We start from the raw sequence: 22,622 nt of genomic DNA, 5'->3' as shown, positions 1-22,622 counted from the left end.
GCTGTTCGAAATGGTTTTAGTTTAAAATTTATTTTTCTGATCGTTATTTTAAGCATCTTCAGATTTTGTTAATTCCTAAAAGATTTAAATATTATAATTCTCTGATTTAAATTTGATAACGTTTTATAAATAAAACCAAAATCAAGTTTTTGGTATTCAAATTGATAAACAATTTGAAAAAGATAAATAATTGCAAACAAATATACCTCTTAAGGTATTTACAGACGACAATGCTGTGTATTAATACTTTTCAAATTTAAAATATATTCAAAATAAATTCATCCGGCTTGTCAAAAAATCATTTTGAAAAATACATTTCATGTTTACACGGTAGTAATCAAAATATATTTATTTTTTTATATTTATCTGAATCGGGGACTTAAGAAAAACGAAATTGAGCTATTGTTATAGCTATAATAATAATAAATAATAATCTACATTTTATTTTAATGTGCTAAATTTTAGTTTTTCTCTTGAACTTAAAGAAATTTATATAAAATATTTGTTTAATGGTACATTCATATCTAAAGTAGTTCACTGTACACACACACACACGTTTAAAGGTGAACGCAGTTTTATAATTGTCGTGGTCAAATTGTTTAAATAAATGCAAATTGCCTGATTTATTTAAATAGATGTGAGAAAAAAGTCAACTTTAAATTTGTTTGAAAAAATTGCAATACACGAATGTTTAAAATAACATTGTGTTGCATATAGTTGTAATTTTATGTGGCAAAGTCTTAAAATCGATATAAATGCGGTCATTGGCATAGAAAGAAAAAGTGTTATAAATAGAAATACTAGCTACATACAATTTGGTGTTGTTTTTGTTTAAGGAAGTAAAATGACTCGTACAACTGAAATTGAATAAATTCAAATTTTAATTAAATAAACCAGTATCATGCGATATAAAAATAGAAATGAAGCGCTATACGAAATTAATGTCTTCATTCATTCATTTCAAAAGAACTGTGATGTTTCTAATGAACTGATTTTGTTTGTCAATTAAACAATTCAAGAATTCAATAAAACAAAAAATTACTAAGCGATGACCAAACAATAATTTTAATTAATGGGAAGAAGTACAACATTTGCTAACATTGACTGACACAAATAAATTTCAATTCTATTTATTTAATAGAAACTATATAAAAATATATGTAAACAATGTTACTTTTAAGTAGTAATAAACAAATAAATTTTTTTATTAACCAGAGTTGCTACTAACCATTTACTACTATGTATTTTCAGTGAATGTACAAGTATTTTAAAGAGAAAGTATGAATTTTTATTTGTTTGTTAGTTGGTTTGTTTTACTCTATGCATAAGTAGTACTACAACAAAATAATAAACACAGATGGTCTAAAAAAAAAAATTACAAAATATTTTTATTGCATTAAAAAGTTAAAAAGCAAACTGCACACAATTTTGAATCGGTGAATGGACAACTGAAATCTTTTTCTCCAATTTGGTATAAAAGAGATTGCAAAACTTAACACTATACAGTTGCATGGAGACTAGATGTACTACTAAGTGTCTGATATACATTAAATTTAAACAAAAATGCCAAGATTTGTTTATAAAATTGAATGGAAAAGATACTAGAGAAGGGCTCATCGTAATTTTTAATTGATTTAAAATTGTGAAATTTTGTAATACATATTACTTTTCTTTAGGATATGGTGCTACGTTTTTTTAAAAATTTTGCAGCAAAAAAATCAAAATCAATTAATGAATAAATGAAATATTACTTCATCTTGAAGAATATTTTGCAGTTCTATTAAAAAGGGGGTTGGTTTCCTTATATTTGTCGTTACTATTAAAAACTAGATTACAAGCAAACTCGTTATTTTGAATCCGAAAACGAAACGAACAAATTATTTGTTCAAAAAATCAGCATTAGTTGACCCTAATATGAAATTAAACAGAGCATTTTTTGGTTTTATTACAAATATTATAATAAATTATGAATATTTATATTGTTTCAGCTCAGCTTTCAGTTAACTTGCAGCGGACTGCTCTAATCCGAAACAAATCGAAAATTCTCGAATGTAATTATCTTAGATTTAGATGGACATATTTAGATTGCCTTCATCTTTGACATACAATATTTTATTGGGACACTTTAAATATCTATTAGTTTTCCTAGACTTTTTACGCTACCAAATTCGGATTTCAAAATTCCATAATCTACATTTTTTCATAAAACTATTAGTTTCGGTATTCGGCTAAATGTTGACCGAGTAGCGAATACTAATCGAAACTCTATTAAAAACATTACAACAAAACACAAACAATGAAAACCGCTGATAATATTTTAATTATTTCAACAAATTAAAAATTGTATTTGGCAAATTTTATAATTTTTAAAGATTATTTAATATTTTTTGTTTTGTTTTGCATCATAAACATATATAGGTACAATACATTTATGTATAATATAACCATCGTGTGCTAATAATCACATGTTAATGTGTCTTTTAAAAATCCCACAAATCAGACCTTGAAATTTCATCAGTTCGTTGCGCTTATCGCAGAAATGTTTTATTTTTCTTTCTTTTCTTTAAATGGCTGTAGTTTTTGCAAACATTTTATCAATTTCAAAATGCATAAATTTAATTTCTGTATTACATTTTAATCGTTAAGATAAATATGTGTACAACAAAAACTAATTGGTATTTTCGAACTTAAAATTCCATTAAATATCAATTAGTTTGTAATCGATCAATACAATCATATGAAAAGAATTTTCTATGACGAATAAATGGGTGGGCAGGTAATCACACCATAGCGTACAATCATCTGCTAAAACCATAAACAAGAATTGGTTTGATTTGATTTTAGCATAGGCTTGACAACAACACTCTCCGGCCACCAAATCTCGTGACAAGATTTCACACATTTGTATGTTTTCGTGTTTATTTATTAAATTGTTGTTGATAAACAAACTATTTTTTGTATTAGAGTTAAAAATGAATGAATATGATTCCATCAGTCTAGCTTTGAATATATTTATTTATGTATATTCTAGGATTTGAATTATGTTTTCTTATCACTGTAATACTAATTGTTGTTGTTAAACTAAATCTTAATACATCAGATACAAAAGAAGTCAAATAGCGCTACGTCATATTTGATTATATAGCACGTACAAATGTACGTAAGCATGCGGGTTTTTTTGTTGATGATAAAGATTTTAAACATGATAATTTATCTTTCAAATTCATAAACATTTGTATTTGGTTTAGAAAATATTTATTGTTTTTTATACGATTTTATGCATAAAAAATGTGTTCAGATTATGAGTCACAAAATGATGTAAAAATTTACTGTCTGTTTTCAATGTAGTAAAATTTTGTTTCAATATAAATAAAATGCTGATAAAAGTGGCGTGATGTTTTTGTTTATATTATGAGTCTTGTTGTTTGTTTGTATTTATCATTTAAACTAAAAATAAATCTCGTGAATTTCTACTGCACAATTTTGGCATAAATATTTGCTACATTTCTTTTGCAAATATTTTGTTTATCTTAATTATTTTTAAACATTTCATCAAAGGGGAGGTTTTTAACCAATATACACACAAAATATACAATATGTAAGTTCGTGTGTACTTCTTATTCATGGACCATTTCGTATTTTTGTGCAAAATATCAGTTGTTTTCCGTTTTTCACATTATCGTACAACAATAAGTTATTTTTCACTGGAGCTAACCACACAAAAAAATATATATTCAGCACATCGTCGTTTCGATATTGAGCAACATCTTTACAATATATTGAGTTGCAAATTTGCCATGTAGTCACAGTATTGAACTGATAATATTTGTTATTTCCTTGGGAAATATTTCCGATTGCTATAGCTGTCGCTGAGTTGAACATCCTTTGAGTGGGATTAGAGTAGTTTCGGAACGGATATTTAATATAAAAATATTATTTTGTGACCTCGAATTTAAAATATTGTCATTCATTTTAATAAAAACATTAATTTTTGAGTTATGAAGATTTGCTGGCAAATTTTAAATTATTTTATGGTGTAATAAATTCAAGTTTACGAATATATCTAATCAATTGCTTAATACCAATTCAATTTATAAAAATACAAAATCCCAAAAAGGTAAATCTTTTTGTTTTATGGCTAAATTGTCGTTATAGATAATCGTAATAGACGTTATTACTTGGTTTTACACTATTTTTATAAAATATTATACAATAAATTTTTGTTATTATATTTACAAGATTTAAAATAAATATTGTGCTGCAATTATAAAAGTTAATAAAACGAAAATTCCCGCATGACAAATTGTGAGATAAGTTAACTAATTTATAATATGGGGGATTAGTTATACTACTAATACATTAATGCTAGGTGTCTCATGTAGAGTATTAATTAAAATTACAATTATATTTCCAAAACTATAAATGACTACTTGAAACCAAATGATAATATTATTTAATGGATATTTAACAAACTTAAACACCCTCTAAATGAAAATTTAAATGTTTACGCGTGTTACCATTTAAGTAATTAAATTATTAATAGGTCGTAACCCGCATTGCATTACATTATATTTTATAAAACAAAATTATTCTATGTTAGTTTTCTAATTAAACATTTTGTTAAAAGTTGTTTAGACGAGTTGCCCTGACTGTGTCAAGTACTTTTAGCTTCAATATTATGCATCTGTTTTGTGTATGTGTGCATATATCTGTTTAGTTTTTAATTTTCGAATCATTTCCGTAGTTTTTTAACTTCCGTTAATAAATGATGATTTGAATATAAAGATTTTAAACAAAATATGTACATAAAAGATAAATGAATAATTTAAACGACTTCTTAGTCATTTCTTGAATGAAAGATAAATGCATATTTATACAAAAAATTAACACAAACAGTTTGAAGTGAAACATTAATAATTGTATTTAAAAAAAAAATAAAATGTAATTATGAATAAGCTAAATTAAAAAAATATACAAGTCCATTTACTACTTACGTAGTATTTTGTAACTGATAATAGTTTATTAAGATAACGATACGAGAGGTGTTAAATTATCTCGTGAAAGCATGTCATATGAGTTTTGCTTTATTTATTATAAAATTTATGAAAATTTAAATTTGCTATTTATCATATGTTTTACTTTGAAAATTTGTTTAGGTATAACTGCATATGTAAGAAAATTCTTTTAAAATTAATTATAAATCTCTTCTCTAAATAGAATAGATTATTTGGTATTGTTGCCAAAAAAATGTATTCATAAAAACCATTATTTTTTCAAATTGCTTTATATCTTATTGACAACATATAGCACAAAGTTCAATTCGTAATATTCGTCTTAATTAAATGAAATCATTGAATAATTATAATACTGCCACGCCTATTACAGCTATAAAATCATAGATAATGTAATTTCTTTTTAATTTGTCAATATTTTTGTTTACAACGATGTTTGTAAACATTTACAATAACATATTGAGGGAGAATACTTTGTCAGTATTTAAAGTAAAAAATAAATAACAAATTTATATAATTTTGACCATATTATTACAGTATTCAATATACGGAAGATGTTGAAATTTTACTAATATAACGAATAATTATAATAATATTTACTTAGGCAGAAAATACGACACTTCTCAAATATTATTTAAAACTATAAATACAAAAATACGACAATTGTGTAAATTAATACAACTGTTAATTGAAAATACCGATTTCATAAAAATCGTCGAAAAAACACATAAAAGAGTTATATATGACCCATTTTATGGCATTATATACATCGTTGTAAATGTTTTCGCAATTTCTATCGTTAGACATCCATATTGAAATTCAGATATATGTATGTTAAAATCGAGGTAGTCGTCTTTTTTTGCTTATATTTCAGCCGTTTGTACCCTTAACAATCATTGGTTAAATGTTTATAAGTTAATGCTAACTTTAAGCTAAGTTATTATTCTTAAAGGATGCAAAAATAACCAAAGCTTCAAATGTATAGGATTTAATATAAAATGTTTTTTCAATATCTATCAAGGTCCAATTAAGTGGAATGTTAATTATTCCCGGTTTATCTTTGCATGATTTTTATATCGTAAATTTGTTTATCTAATATTGTATTAACATTGTAACCAAGAGTGATTGTGAGTACATCGAAAATTTAAAATACAAATGACCTACCTAGATATTCAACAGAACCTTTTTATTTATGAACAGATACATATATACATACATATCTGTACCTGGTATATACATATTAATATTTATTAACTTTATTTAATTTATATTGAAATTGTAGTGTCATTTCAATAACCACCTACTCAGCTGTTTTTATTGATTACTGGTGGGTGAATCATTTTCTTTTCACATTTCACATTTCAAATACGAAAATCATAAAATGAAACTTTAATTGAGTTTCAGTGATTAAGTATAAAATCGAATATCTAGTATAATTATATATAAATTTGTTTATTTACTATAATAGGTACATATGTATGTATATAGGTTTGTATGTAGATGATTGTAAGTATGTGTATGCAAAAACAACCAACAAATAAACAAACATCATACGATTTTAATTGCGAGTACTTGATGACTGAATATAAAAAAGGTTAATATTTGTTTTCATATATTTATAAGAATTCTATGTAATTATCAAGTATGTAATTATCATTTATGAAGAAATTAAATATATTGTGTAAGAAAAACTGGACTCTCACTGACACTTTTGTATATACTATTTATTTTTGGAATCTTCGCTAAACAAATTACAGAATTGAAAATAATTATTTCACATTTTTATTAAAAAAAAAACAATATTAACTACCTATACGGAGCTAAACGAAATTGAAATTAAAAGTATAATAAAAAGTTTTATAAATCAAATTTTGTATGGACATTTTGCTTTGATACATTTAAAATTTGTTTATGAATATGGAGGTTAACTTTATGGTTCGCAAATGAATAATATGTATGGAAATTACAAACGGAATAACAAATTTATGGTAAACTTATGGTAAGGATAAATATACCCATAATAGATAAGTAGTTTTACTTTACGTATTTATATGATCTATACCAATTTCTTACATATATCAAAACAATTTATTTTACTTAGGTATAAACATATTTAACCTTGAATAAGGCTATTATTTATAAAAAAAACCATTCATATTTCACAAATTATTGCTGATTTTCTGTTATTTTTTTGCCAACATTGACCCATTTTAGTTTATTTTTTCTTTTAAAACACAAAAAGATATATATAAATGTTCTCTGCATACAATGAATGAATAAAAACACGAGTTGTATTTGTGAATGAAAATATTAGTTCTAAAATGTTATAGATACCTATGAACAAAAATATAAAAGACATGAAAAGTGTCTAGAAGGGAACGATTATTGGACCCAAGTGAGCTGTACGAGACGAAGGTTTTGGACGGCTACCTGTATACCATTCACGAAGGGGACCTTGTATGGGGATTTGTGACAAATGTTGTCTGATTTTCGCCATAATTTAGAGTATAATTTCAGAGTATGTACTTAGGATTCGGGATTGGCACATAATCAACATATTTATGACTGCTCAAACAGTACCTATTCGGGAGGTGGCATTTGTATGGGGACTAGGTGAAATCATGAACCGATATTGACCATTTTCAATACCGAACAAGCCTTATCGAAACATTATTTAAGTATTGCAACTATTTAAAAGTCTTTGTGAATTCTAAGTGGTTTGACCAGTAGTTCTGTACGTACATTTTTTTCAATAACTATCTATCACTATCAATTAATGGTCAATCATTATTTAGATTTGTTCCGCAATCGCGTTAATAAGGCAATGTTCAATAAACAAGTCTGTGTTAAAAAATAACATATTTGCAATTATTCTGCTGCTTAATCAATCTACAATCGAATAAAGAAATATATATCTACATGCAAATATTTTCTATTCAAACTTACCAGCTATTGTGAAGCGATCCATGTAGTTAATTAAATTAACAAAACATAATACTCCGACTGTGAACCATTGACTGCGTGTGATACTGCGGACCGATACTGGCGCACAATTCGTTGATGGTGTTGTCCCACCACGCAATCTGTCAGCATCTTCCGCACTGTCACTGTCCCATGGAGGCATAAGTTGTTGTGATGAATAAGTGGAGGGTAGAATGCCGGCAGCGATACGATCTAAAGATTCGTCCGTACTAACTTCACCCGCACTGCTAGTGCTGCGTGTCATGGCTGGATTATCCATGCTACTGCCAACAGTTTGTGGTATCGGCTGATACGTGGGATACTGTGAGGAAGCTTTTTGTCTTTGATTACTTGCGGAAGACATTCACGTTGTAACTTTTCTTTGATTTGTAACAAAACTTTTAGGAATAACAATTCTTGCAAAAATCCGTTATTTATATATAGACTTTGCAAAAAATAAAATAATTTATTTATCTTCGGTTCTTTTTATTATTCTTCTCTATTTTCTTTCTATATGTAGCAGTTTACAACGACTACAAAAACTATTATTTAAAAAATTTGCACACGAATATGTATCACAAAACATACAACGCAACTAGTGACGTGCATGGAAAGAAAAATCCTTTATTGTTTGCTTTTTATTTTTAGCTGCTTTTTTTTAATTTACTTATTCGTTTTCTCTTGTTTAACACAACATGTATTTTTTTCTTTCTATTCAACAATTTCTATAGAATTCGCATAACTTAAATTATGTGTGTTGGCAAATTTTCAAAAAAAAAAATTTTTTGCCGCTTTCTTTCTTTATCACTTGGGAATTTTTCCAATTAGAATTTCTCTGTATTAACAAATTCTAATACTGTATTGTTACTAATATGTATTTTTGCCACTTGTAATTGACTGCATTGAGTTTAATATATAAATGACGAATTCAATATATAGGGAACCAAAATTTATATAAGTTTTTTTTTTAAATGTTGCAATAATTTAAACGCGTTTTTCATCCGATTACTCCAAAATTCCTAAACCGAACACGACAAGTGACAAATATCAACTGACGTTAAATTTTCAAATATGATTTTACTTTGGTTGACATTTATAGAGTTGTATTTGAGTGTAGTAATCAGTGTTGCCAGAGACGAGAGAGTCACAATGGAATCATCAAAATTACAAAGAATTTAATACATTCGATATATAATATTAATTTGCGACGATTTCTGTCTGTCCACATGTGGTAATAATAAATCAAACTATATGAGAATTTTTGCATTAAAAATCAAGAAAAGAAATCTTATATTTTTTCTTATTTTCATTTTTCGATGACTATTTGTAAAACTAGGTTTTGTCGTTAAGTTGTTTCCAATATAATAGAAATAAACATTGCATTCGAGTGCTTCTATAAAAACGCAGAAAAGCGAATTGAAACATAATATATTAATGGAATAATGAAGTTATCAAAAATGTAACTGTCATCTTGTTGAAATGTTTGCATTGTTTTTTGTTTTACAATTTTTAGAATAATTTTATACGCGACCATGGTGTAATGATTATAAGGTGTACGCGTTACGGCTACAAATACAACAATACAAAAACAAATAACTTTTATAGTGTTATATCATTACACCATGCACGCGACATATTTTTCCGTCATGTTTGTAATACAGCTTAGTAAAGTAAATTTAACTCAAAATGTAATAAACTACATACAATTTCGTATTTATTATATAATTTTATATATATGTAAGTATACTTATATTTTGGACTGATGTCAAATTTGTTTAATGTTTATATTCATATTTTCTGTATTGCTGGATGCAGGAACTCTCTACTTTGGGGATACTATTACTGTTAAAGATACTTTTTCGGTATATCAAATTTTTCTGAAGTTCCTTCCTATAAATTCAAAATGTAATTTTTGGTTCACAACTGTACCATATTATTTATCATATGAAAGATATTTGGAAGACTATTGATATACCACCGTGTAAGAAATTGTGTTTTCTTCTCAAAAATGTATAAAACTTTATAGAATTAAAAAATTTATTGAAGACTTTTTTCAAAAATATGGGAATCAAAAATGGTGCTGATTTTTGGAAAATTTTAATTTTTAAATACAATAAAAGTTTTGTTTATGAATCGTTTTTAATGAAATTTTACATTTATATAGAAACTTTTCATCAGTATCCAAAAGTGAAAAGAAATTTGTGAATTGCTAATGACAATCTCACAATTCCCAAAAAAACTTTTAAAAAATCCCAAAAATCATATTTTTTGGTTTTTTGACTCTGTTGGCGGTAACGAGGTCCAGGCTATAAATTCTCTTTGCAAAATATTTACTAACGTATTGGGGCATAGAAAAGAGGTTCTAATTATTTTGAAAGCAACTATGCGATTAGAGAAAATGTTGTCTAAAGTTGAAATTTACATAAAAAATAGATCTACTTAGGAAGGCTAAGGCAGTAATTTTAATCAAAATGCAAAAGTGAATAAGAAATTTGTGAATTATTATTGAGAATCCCACAATTCCGAAAAATCCCAAAAATGGTATTTTTTTAGGTGTTTGACTCCGTTGACTGAGCTAAGTTCCGGGCTATAAATTTGCTTTGCTAGTTATTTAAGTATAAGAGTGGTTTTCATTTTATGCGATTAGAGAAAATTTGGCATAAAGTTGCAATTTACATAAAAAATTGTTCTAATTCGGAAAGCTCCGGAACTCGCAGTTTTACAAATTTTCAAATTATTTGTCTTCTATAGTACTTCTAAAAATGTTACCTTTCAGAAAAAAATAAACACATTATTTATTTTGTTTTTATTATCTGCATAACTAACAATTTTTTTGGAAAAAAAGAAAAAAAACTACTTTTTTTAATATAAATGTACATAACTTCGGACTTAAAAATTGTGTTATTCGATTCGAAAGAAACAATTTTCGAATTTTCATTCATACAGAATCGAAAGATTTTCTTTTCTAATCGAATTACACAATAACCCCCTAGAGTTGTCTATACTTTTGAAAAGCTAAAACAAAATCGATCGGAATGCTAACTACGGAATTGGAATGGAATGTGTAACTGGACTGATAAGTTTGCCTTGTTAATACGTTTTATATTACTTGTCCCCTTTTAAATAATTTTTTGTTTTCAATTTCTCGAATTTTATGTGTCTAACGAAATCGGAATTAAGGAAATTAATTTGGCTTTAAGACAACTACTTATGTAAATATGAACTAAACTAGTAAAAATTTAAAATATTAAAATGCTTATTTTGAAGACTATTTGAGTTATACAAGACTACCGAGATATTGTGAATTCCATATATGTATGTCACTGGAACAATATTTACGATACGTTTGAGTAATGTAGAATTTTTGTTATAATCATAAATATGCTACTAATTGTTAATACACAAAAATACAACTCTTAAAAATTATGCAGTTTGAGGTAATGCAGGTCTGGATATTTTCACCTTTGGTAGTACCGTGGTAGCACAGATGATAATGCAGGTTTCAAATACAACACACTAGGTTGAAACAAAATATCGTTTTTTTACTTTTGACTTTTTATAAAGAATATTTGGATGACTTTTTGCGTTGACCCAAAAAAAGTTGTGGATGTAAAATAAAAGCTTAATTCATTCTAAGACACCATTTTACCATTAATTTCTATCAAAGGTAAGATAAGAAACATTGGTATCATGAAAAGGTATTCGAAATGCTCTTTCAATGGCATATCTAAAATAGTCGAATATTCCAATAACGGATCTGACATTTTTTGCCATACAACAATCTAACAACCTTGTGAATTGACAATTTTTGTTGGCAGTTTAATTTTTGAAATTGTAACCCCCTGTACAGGATGCACTAAGTAAGGTGAAATCAACAACACAGCTGATTTTTATTTATCTATTTTGAAAGTGCTTGTGTTTTGTCAAACTGAATTTATTTTGAAAAATAATAAATTTTATTTTAAAAGAAAAAAAATTTTAAATCAAAAAACATGAATGAAAATGTGAATAAAAAGATTTTATATAATGAAATTTGGATAAAGCACTATTAAACCGTTATTCTTTTTCAAAAATAATTTAAATTTAACGGCCGTTTTTTAGTTAATATGCAAAAATAAAATTTGTTTATTTTTTATTTGACAAATTCAATTTTGACAAAACCTATGCTCTTGTCAGCAAGAAATATTGTGTTTGTTGTCGAAACGCTCTCACCTTACTTATTACATCATGCCCCTATATATATTTGATAAATTTTTATCATGATAAACGTCAAAACGGTTGTCAAGATAAAAAATGTTCAGGTACATTTATTAGTATTATTGCTTCATTATGACAAAGTTGTTAGTGCTTTTGCAGAGACAACTTTGTCTTGACAACAAACGTGAATAACTGTTATGATAAATATTTGTCAAGTATAGACAGGGGTAAGGTTTTCTTACAAACATCTGAACTGATAATTTACCTTTTGCCAACAATTTTTCATTATCAGTACATTGCCAGATCTGACAACCGTCTATTCATATCTTCAGTTCATAATTTCACATTACCTCCATACAAGCATGCTTTCTAAATAGCACCTAAAACCTTCAAAGTCTCTTAAATAGTGTATACAAAAATCTTATAAAAAAATACGGTGGGGATCGGTCCATAATCGACCCTAGCCCACATATTTAGCATACAGCTGAAAACATTGTAAAAAATGTCGATAAAAAATGAATCGCAAATAATTCACATATTATCTTAGATCAGTTCACCGAATATGATTGGTGTGGGTTTACAATTGGCCCTGTTTCCCTAATGAGGTAAGTTCCGAAAATACCTGAATACTCACAAATAAATACTTATATCATATGGATTTCAATAAAAATCTCTACACTAATAATCTAATCTAATAATCTATCTATAAAAATTAATGTATGTATGTCTGTTTATTTATTTGTTTGTTTGTCTGTGCCTTATAGGAGACCAAACCACTGGACCGCTCCTCTTGAAAATTTTACTGTATGCTCTTCTATATCAGGAAGGAACAATTTCACGAAAATACGAACAACTGACAAAAAATTTTACAGAAATCAGCCCAGCCGTTCTCATTTTATGAATTACTATACATTTTTTACACCATTTTTATATACATACATACATGGAAATAGAGTATTTGTGTCTCAAAGAAAAAAATAATCTAAAACAAATATTACTTAAGGAATTTATAGACGACAATACTGAGTATTAATATTTGTCAAAAAATCAAGTATAGTAATACAATTTCATCGTCTAAACAAAAATTGTATTCGATTTTTATAAAATACGAATCATTTTTTTGATTTACCGTCGGAATTCCAAAAATTTTTAAAATAATTCAAAAACGTTTTATTTTCATATGTATCGGGTATGTATTTATAAATACATACAAATAAGGAAAACAAAAATGTGAAGAAAATATAAAATAAAAATAAAGTTAGCAGAAAAATATCAATCAACAAATAAATAAAATATTTGTAATACTATCGTGTAAACAAGAAATGTATTTTTCGAAACGATTTCTTGACATACCGAATGATTTCAATAATATTTTAAATTTGAAAAGTATTAATACCCAGTATTGTCGTCAGAAAATACCTTTATTATGGAAAATTTTATAATGCAAGACATACAATACCTTTTTAAAAATTCATAAATTCTGCCATTTGGGTCCTAAAAATTAAATTATTTATGATTTAGCCTGAGAATACTGACGATCTCACAAAAATGATTGTCAATAATTTGTTGGACTTGGATTATTATATCAAGCATCGCAATAATTCAATACGTACTCCTCGAATTTCAAACTACATAGTTATTCTTTTTTTATGTTATCTCTACAGTGTGTTCTCTCTAAAAATTACCAATACCAATAAATCCAACAAATTAATTTGGATTTGTAAATATTTTAAAGAAAAACAATGTAAATAGTATATTTCCAAATGGAATTTGATTAATATGATGTTTTCGGATTTTCAAATTCTCTTAAAATGTAATCACAAACAGTTTTTGCCCTCTACTGAACATTTTAAAATTTTGAGTTAATACAGTATTGTTGAACGAGTGCGATATGTAAAATTTTTCAATATTTCTAAAATTCATAAATAATATTGTTACGAAATTGTACTTGAAATCAAATATAACGATTTTAAGGGCTGATTTAAAAGTAGCATAATGCTTTCAAATAACAGTGCTGTAATAGCAAACTGTAACATATCTGTGGGCATTATTAAATAAAAGCTTTCAGTTGATTTGATCGTAAGTTGGCAACGCTGTATTCGAATATTCAGTTAAAGAACATTGTAGAAAGTACACCACAGATGGCGTATGTATTAGTAAGATCTAGAATATTCGAATTTTGATAGTTAAAGAACAATCTAGAGTGCAGATGGCAGTGTTATAAATAGTGGCAGAGGTTGCAGTCGTGAGTGAGCTTATCAGAGACGCTTTTCGAATAAACATCAACTGAGTGCCTTAAAGTGTGTTGTGTTTTTTTCAAGTAAATTCGTGTACATTATAAATTGTGTCTGTATTTCTGCGAATTTACAAACGTGTATAAAAACCATTGAGTGACTATTTAATTCTGTTGTTGTTGTACATTTGAATAAATATAGAGTTGTTACCATTTTCAAACTACTAAACGGCTTTTATTTGCAATCAAAAGTATACGGTTTATTTAAAGGAAATAAACTAACGTTTTGAAAAGGTTAAAACGTAACAATATGAAATGTGGCTATACCACTTTTTTGATAAATTTAAAATTTATTTATATTTTCTTAGATCCTAAAAGTATGTTACATATTACTTTTATATAATTAATAATAACTTAAAAATTTAAATCAAATAGAAAACATATAGGACGGAAACTAGAAAACAAATCAACAAAAAACTACTCAAAATAATCACATACACATCTGCTCAAAATAATAGATACACCTAATTGGAAAAAATTTAAATGGCGGTAACATTGAAAATTTCCTCGCAAGCGTTAAGAATACATCATATTATTAAAATTTCTATCTGGCAATGTCATGTCAGTCAAAAATCTGGCAACTATTTGCTTTCATGTTGATTTTTAAAAACGAATTTATTTGAATTACAAAAAATTATTTGCTCATAAAAATAGATACACATCAGTAATTTGTAATTTGTTTATATACAATTTTTTTTTTGTGCAATTTTTTGTTCCTATTTACGTGAAACAGTAAGTATAATTTAAATTTTAGCAACAATTTTATAAAAAATAGGACTCTTTTGAAGAAAATGGGACGAAATCATCATTGTACCGAAGATGAGAAAAAAATTGTTCAAACGATGAGAAATCAAGGAAAATCATTACGGGAAATAGCAAAGAGCATAGGAAGATCTTTACATTTTGTCCAAAATGCTTTATCTAAAAAACAAAAAAGAGAAACTCGCGGTAGACCAAAGAAAACCAGTCCAGAAACAGATAGGCGGATCGTCCTTATGGTTAAAAAAGACCCTTTCATATCATCGAAAGCTATTTCTGCGGAGCTATGTAACGAAATCAGTCCACAAACAGTTCGTCGTCGTCTTTTACAAGCTAAATTGCCGGGAAGAATTGCCAGAAAAGTGCCACTAATGCGCCAAAAAAATATCAAGACAAGATTAGAATTTGCTAAAGAGCACTTACAATGGTCCGGGTGTGAAGGCGAAAAAAATGGAGAAATATTTTATGGAGCGACGAAACAAAAATAAATTTGTTTAGAAACGACTGCCAAAGAAATGCACGCCGACCAAAAGGAAAAGAATTCCACGTTAAATTTACAAAAAAGACGGTAAAACATGGCGGGGGAAACATAATGGTTTGGGGTTGCTTTTCATGGAATGGTGTTGGTCCGATATTCCGAATAGAAGATACCATGAATGCTAGTGGGTATAGAGACATATTGGAAAACGTAATGCTTCCATATGCATCGGAAAATATGCCATTAATATGGACATTCCAGCAGGACAACGACCCAAAACATAGTTCAAGATTAGTTAAAAACTGGTTCTTGGAGAATAACGTACCTGTTTTAAGCTGGCCCAGCCAATCCCCTGATTTAAACCCAATAGAAAACTTGTGGAGTGAATTAAAGATAAGGCTTTCGAAGGAAGTTTTCAAAAATAAAGACGATTTATGGGAGAAAACGCAAAAAATATGGTACGAGATTCCATTGGAGAAGTGTCAGAACTTGATATCCAGTATGCCCAGAAGAGTGGAGAAAGTTTTACAAAACAAAGGTGGATATACTGGATACTAGCTTTACTTTAATAATAAACTAATTTTTTTAAGATAAAATTTATTAGCTTTTGTTTAATAAGAATTTTTAAAAATGTATCTATTATTATGAGCACCAAATTTTTCGAAATTTAAGAAATTTAATTTACTTTATAATATTTATTATTAATTATGAAATATTTTGTTTTTGTTTTTTACTCTCCTTTTAACTATAAATAAAAATCGACTGAATTTTTTTTATAATTTTACAATATACCATTATTTTTTTTCGTTTTTAAAAAATAAATTTTGGTGTATCTATTATTTTGAGCAGATGTGTATATGAGTGTTGTTTTTGTTTTCACTTAGTTTTTTTTATTTTACTAAACATTCTCACCACTTAGGTTTTTGACTTAATTTTTGTAAATGCATTACAAATTATTATGTATTTTTCATTGTTTGTTAAAAACATTCAAACTTTTACAATAACTAATATACAGAGCATTATATTCACCACAACAGAAATAAAGTTGTTGTGTGCAACATAAAGTATTATAATCAGCTGTTTCCGGTTTATTTTCTTTTACTTCCAGGTTGTTTTGTTCACGACGATATTTTTCCTTTTGTTTGACTTTATAGTGCATTTACACCGAGGCGAAATCTAGTGGATTTTAATTGAAATCTTGTTCAAAATCTATACCGTTTACACCGCTGTTTTCTGACATTTAGCAAGATTTCATTTAATAACAAAAACAGCTGACTAACAAAACCCGCAGTAAATAAGTAAATTTTTAGTATTATAATTTATAAATTTAACTTTTATTCATATTTGCATCCATTGAAAATATTTATCAAACGCTAAAATTGTTCCTCACTTTTTATATTATTTTTTTATTTGTATCTGTCAAATTTTACTTGTACAGTGCTGTATTTTTTAGTCCGTTATGAAGAAATTCACAGTTGCATCACTTGGTACTGAGTAGATTTGAGGAGATTTCCCCAAAATCTAGTCACGAAGTAGATTTCATTTTGTATGGGAAATCTCGTCAAAATAACTAGATTTGGCTCGAAATTTCATATGTACTAGATTTGGCTTCGGTGTAAATGCACTATTACAGGGTGCAGACGACATGATTTGGGTAAACTAAAGATTTTATACAATTAAAACTATAGAGCGAATGAGAACTAAATACACTCAAGCTTTACTTGTAAAATATCAAAGATTAGGCAAAAAACCAACTATAACAAGTAAGAGTGCTATATTCGGCTATGCCGAATCTTATATACCCTTCACCTTTGTTATGGATGCATTATTATTTTTATAATTAGTATATATGTATGTACATTGCCCACTTTCAGCGTACAGCATCCTAAATTTATCAAGAACATAAAAAACAACAACGCCAAACGAAACAAAACACCAAAAGAAAAAACAAAAACAAAATACGCAAGCCAATGAAACCAACACACATCCAAACATACGTTTAATTGTATAAAAAACAACAACGCCAAAAGAAACAAAACACAAAAGAAAAACAAAATACGCAAGGCATGCACATCCAAACATACGATTTGTTGCTGTTTTGTCAAAAAAACCAACACACAACCAAACAAACGTTTAGTTGTATAAAAAACAACAACAACGCCAAAAGAAACAAAACACACAAAAAACAAAATACGCAAAGCATGCACATTCAAACATACGATTTGTTGTTTTTTTGTCAAAAAAACCAACACACAACCAAACTAAACTTTAGTTGTATAAAAAACAACAACAACGCCAAAAGAAACAAAACACAAAAAAAAAACAAAATACGCAAAGCATGCAAATCCAAAAACATACGTTTTGTTGCTTTTTTGTCAAAGCATGCAATACATTGTGTTTTTTGATGAAATTTTCAGAGGTTGTCTCGGATTTTTGCTCATATCTCCGTTATTTATGGACGGATTTTGCTGATTTTAAATAGCAAAATTCTCGAAAGTATGTCTGACAGAATTGTTGAAGATTTGGATCCCGGAGATATCTGGGGCCTTCAGAAAATTGATTTCAACAGACAGACAGACGGACAGACAGACAGACAGACAGACAGACAGACGGACATGGCTTAATCGACTCCGCTATCTATAAGGATCCAGAATATATATACTTTATAGGGTCGGAAATGAAAAATGTAGAAATTACAAACGGAATGACAAACTTATATATACCCTTCTCACGAAGCTGAAGGGTATAAAAAGTGATTTTATCTTTTCTTACATTCCATCCAAGGCGAATTCATATAAGGTGAAACAGCTGATTTGTTTCTTGCTTTTTTGGTTCAATTGGCTGTCAAATACTGTTATATTTCAATATCGTCCTATTTTATGCTTATTAAAAAAAATATTTTTTAAACTAACAATCCACCACTATTCAAATATCCACAACATTTTAATTTTTTTTGTTATTTTTCATTTCTGTTTTCTTACATTTGCTAAGACCAGTTTTTATTTTTGGAGAATTACAGCCTTGAATACATCTTTTCTTCTTTATTTTATTTTATTTTATTGTATTTTGCAATTTTGTTTACCTGAAGATATTTAAAAAAATTTATTTTAAAGTATAATTTGGTGAACGGTATATAAGATTCGGAACAGCCGAATATAGCTTTCTTACTTGTTTTTTTTAATAATATTTAGATTTTAGGTGCTAAATTCGCAAAAAATATATTGTTTTTTTTTAATTTAATAAAATTTGTTTTTTATTTTTAAAAAATAATGACAATAATACGAAATTTTTTTAATTTCGCGGTTTACTTTTCGTATTTTTTATTTTTATTGTTTTGTTGAATTTTGTATATGTATGTATACGTATTTTCAACATAAATGCAGTATTTTATTACAATTTAAGAACAATTCTTTAATAACTTGATATAAATTAAGTATAAAAATTTGGAAAACCTAAAAAAATATATACATAAATGTTAGTCCTTTGGATAGTAATTTAGGCACAATTTTTCAACAAGATCTGTAAAGAACTCTCCGATCGGACAAATTGTCCCAAATAGTTTAAATAGCTATTTCTTCAATCTTTGAACAAAAAAAATTGTTGACTTTTCTTGCAAAATAAAAAAATCAAAAATCTCTGAAAGGAAAAGACCTAACTAAGCTTTCTATTGGGCTCATTTTGAAAAAAAGTCAAACAAATTTTTGATTTTGCAAAAAATAATTCAAAATTTTTTAATTTTGAAAGATTTAAGAAATATCAGTCTAAACTAGAGAAATTTAGAAAAAAGTATACATATTTACATTTTTTTTTTCAAGATTAGTTTATAGAAAATCGCCACTCTATGGTATGGTAAATATTGCTAAAAATATGAAACTAAAATTTTTAGGATTTTTAAAAAGTTTTTCCAGTATAGCATTTAGCTCTATATACATAATTGTAAAATTTCATTTAAAAGCTCTTATAAATAAATATTTTATTGCATAATAAAATATGTTCTTTTGCACAAAAACTCAACTGAAAACATACCTATTAGTTTTGTTTTTGCAGAAAGTGTTCCATGATTTTTTTTAATTATTAAAAATTGTATACATTTTTGAAAAGAAGACAAAATTTCCTAAGCTATATATAGCAATGGAAAGTTTTATTGAAATCGGGGTACCTCGGATATGAAAAATTAAAGATGATGCCAAATTTTTAAAAAATTTCAAAGATGGGATTTTTTAATTTTTTTACTCTATAGACGGTACCAAAGTCCAGACTATAAATTATCTTTGCGAAATAGCAGCTATGTGATTAGAGAAAATTTAGCCTTAAATTTGAGAAAAATGTATTTAGTTGCATTATTTATTTTATTTTTATTTTCTGTATAACTATTCATTGTTATTGCCACAAATTGTTGCAAAACAAATTGGAAACGCTTCTCCAGCATGATGGCATTATAATCACATTGTGCCATTTGTAAATAAAATAGATATTAACTGATGCAATATATTTCAATTGAATACAGATACTTACCACAAATAATATAAAAATAGTTTCAAAAAGAAGTCTTGTTATTTCCTGAAAAGTAGTTTTGGCACTATTGAACTCATTTTGGCACTCTTTTTACATCAGTTTGTCACTAAATACAAATTTTACTACACCTACTGAACGTCAATTTAGAAACGATCATTATTTTAATAACTATTCTGATGTAGTATTAATTTCTGAATATAATTATCGGTTAATTTATTTTTTTTTAAATATTTTTATCCGAAAAATAAAATACATACAAAGTTAAGAGACTAATTGACATTAGATTTGTTGAAAACTTACTCACATTTTAAATCCATTCTCTGAGTTTAAACATTTTGTTTTTGAGAGTTTATCTTAAGTTCTAATAAAAACATGTTTATTTACTTTATTTAACAAGTATGATACAACTAACAACGCAACACCTGTACAACAAATAAAACTGCAATACATTCATTGTATCAAACACCTTAATATCGTAATCCAGCGAGAGCTGCAACAACCACATTGTTAAAATGAGTTAAGAAATTCAGCCAGAGCTTTGAAGTTTGTACCAGTGTAGTCGATTTGCAATAATAATATCAAATTTGTAGACAACAGTAGAGGAAAAAAACAAAAAAAAAAAAAAAACTGCTTATTTCGCTAACTTTCTATAAAAATATTCATTTTGTTTATATAAAACTTATAGATTTAACTTTATTCGAAGGTTTATACATAATCTATTCCTGGTCAAAGATAGAGGGTTTTGCATTCAGAAATATAATATTTTTAAGATAGAAAAATTACCAAAAATTTTAATAAAACTCTAAAAAAAGTTTTTTTCTTTGAAATTTATATCACAATATGGGCTTGTTTTCTCAATATGTTGCCATGAAAAACTCATTTTCATGGAAATCTAAGATAGAGTATTGAATATAGTCCCGCGATATAATAATTTCCCAGACACTGTTTTTAAATTCGGTCAGGAAGTGGAGGTCATCCCTTGCTTGGACAGGCTTTTACACTGGTAACAAAATAAATTAGTAAATCTAATGTTTATTATTATACCTATGTATTTGTCATTCAGTATATTCTTATATTTTGAAGTCACGATACGGCCTAGAGTTTAGGACATAGCAAAATGAAATGTTCCCCATATATTCTCAGTTAATCAGGAATGTTTGGTATTAAAAATGGGCAATATTATTGGTTCAACCAAAAATAAATGTAGAGCATAAAGTCAGTCCGTTCGACATATGAAAACAATTTAAACAGAATATCTAATCTATGAGTCCAAAACTGAAGCGGTAAGCAGTTTTGGATTAAAATACTCGTATATTGAAAACTTCGGACTTACCACTCACTATTCATTAGGGTGATCGATTCTTCGACATTTTTTAGAAACCGGTTTTCAGCTTATTCTTCGAGTTTTTAATAATAACCGGTTAACCGGTTTTTTGGCAAAATATTAAAACGCCTATAAATAAGAAGAAAAAAGGTATTATTTATTAATATAATAGCTATTAAAACCAAACCAGTTCTAATAACAAAAAATAAGCCTTTTTAATTACTTCTTTTTGATTACTTCTTTAAACCTTCACATGGTCTTCGGGACAAATTTGAGCCATTTTGAAATTAAAATTGATTTTTTCTAAAAGTGAGTGGTTGATATTTTTTTTTGAATTTTATTTAATTTCAAATGTAAAAAACTACGTTAGGTTTTTAGAAAAACAAATTGGCAAAAAAATATCTATAAAATTGTTCGCACTTAAGGTTCTTGGGTCATATTTGACCTGGAGCAAAAATCTTGAATTTTGGTTACGCACAATTAAGTTAAATGTTTTAGCACTTCAATATATCTTTGGTAGCTCTAATATATATCTCTCTCTTTTCATCATACTTGCTGAAAAAAACTTTTAAAATAGTTAAAGTATTTGTTTTAAAAAAGTCTTTTGGATTTTGAATATTTTTTAAACTTTTAGAAAAAACCGGCTATTCGAGGAGAAAACCCCGATTTCTTCGATATTCGAAATGTGAGCTTTTCGCAAAAACCCGAAACCGACTTAACCAAAAAACCGGTTATAACCGGTTATTAAAAACCGGGCCTATCACCCTACTATACATACATATTTTGTTTCCAATAACATATAAATGCAAGAATGTAAAATTTACTTTTGATATTTTCTAGTGCTACATAATATGAAATTAACCAAATCCTTGCCCGTATTATATGGGTAATGGGTATGTAAGATTCGGAACAACCGAATATAAATCACTCTTACTTGTTTTTATTAATTACACTAGTTTACAAGGTTTTTGTTCATGATGCACAGTGTTTTAAAAACCTTTTTTTTTTGGAAATAATTCGGTATCTTGGGAACTATTGGAGATATTGTTAGGAAATTTCACATGGTTTGAGCTGAGGTGTTTT

General features: G+C 27.1%; 1 protein-coding gene across 2 annotated transcripts in view; it reads right to left on the bottom strand.

Annotated features, from left to right (window-relative positions):
- Nucleotides 1–9,008, bottom strand: part of spin (Protein spinster) — a 30,317-nt gene extending 21,309 nt beyond the window's left edge. For both annotated transcript variants that reach the window (XM_065510530.1, XM_065510529.1), the window contains exon 1: nucleotides 7,959–9,008. In XM_065510530.1, coding sequence (XP_065366602.1) covers nucleotides 7,959–8,337 — 379 coding nt within the window. In that variant the 5' untranslated portion in view covers nucleotides 8,338–9,008. The remainder of the gene's footprint in view (nucleotides 1–7,958) is intronic.
- Nucleotides 9,009–22,622: the final 13,614 nt, after the last annotated feature.

Source organism: Calliphora vicina, chromosome 5 (assembly GCF_958450345.1).
Source record: "Calliphora vicina chromosome 5, idCalVici1.1, whole genome shotgun sequence".
Classification (NCBI taxonomy): Eukaryota; Metazoa; Arthropoda; class Insecta; order Diptera; family Calliphoridae; genus Calliphora; species Calliphora vicina.
The sequence above is the reverse complement of the archived record's forward strand: the minus strand, read 5'-3'. Positions and strand labels throughout refer to the sequence as shown.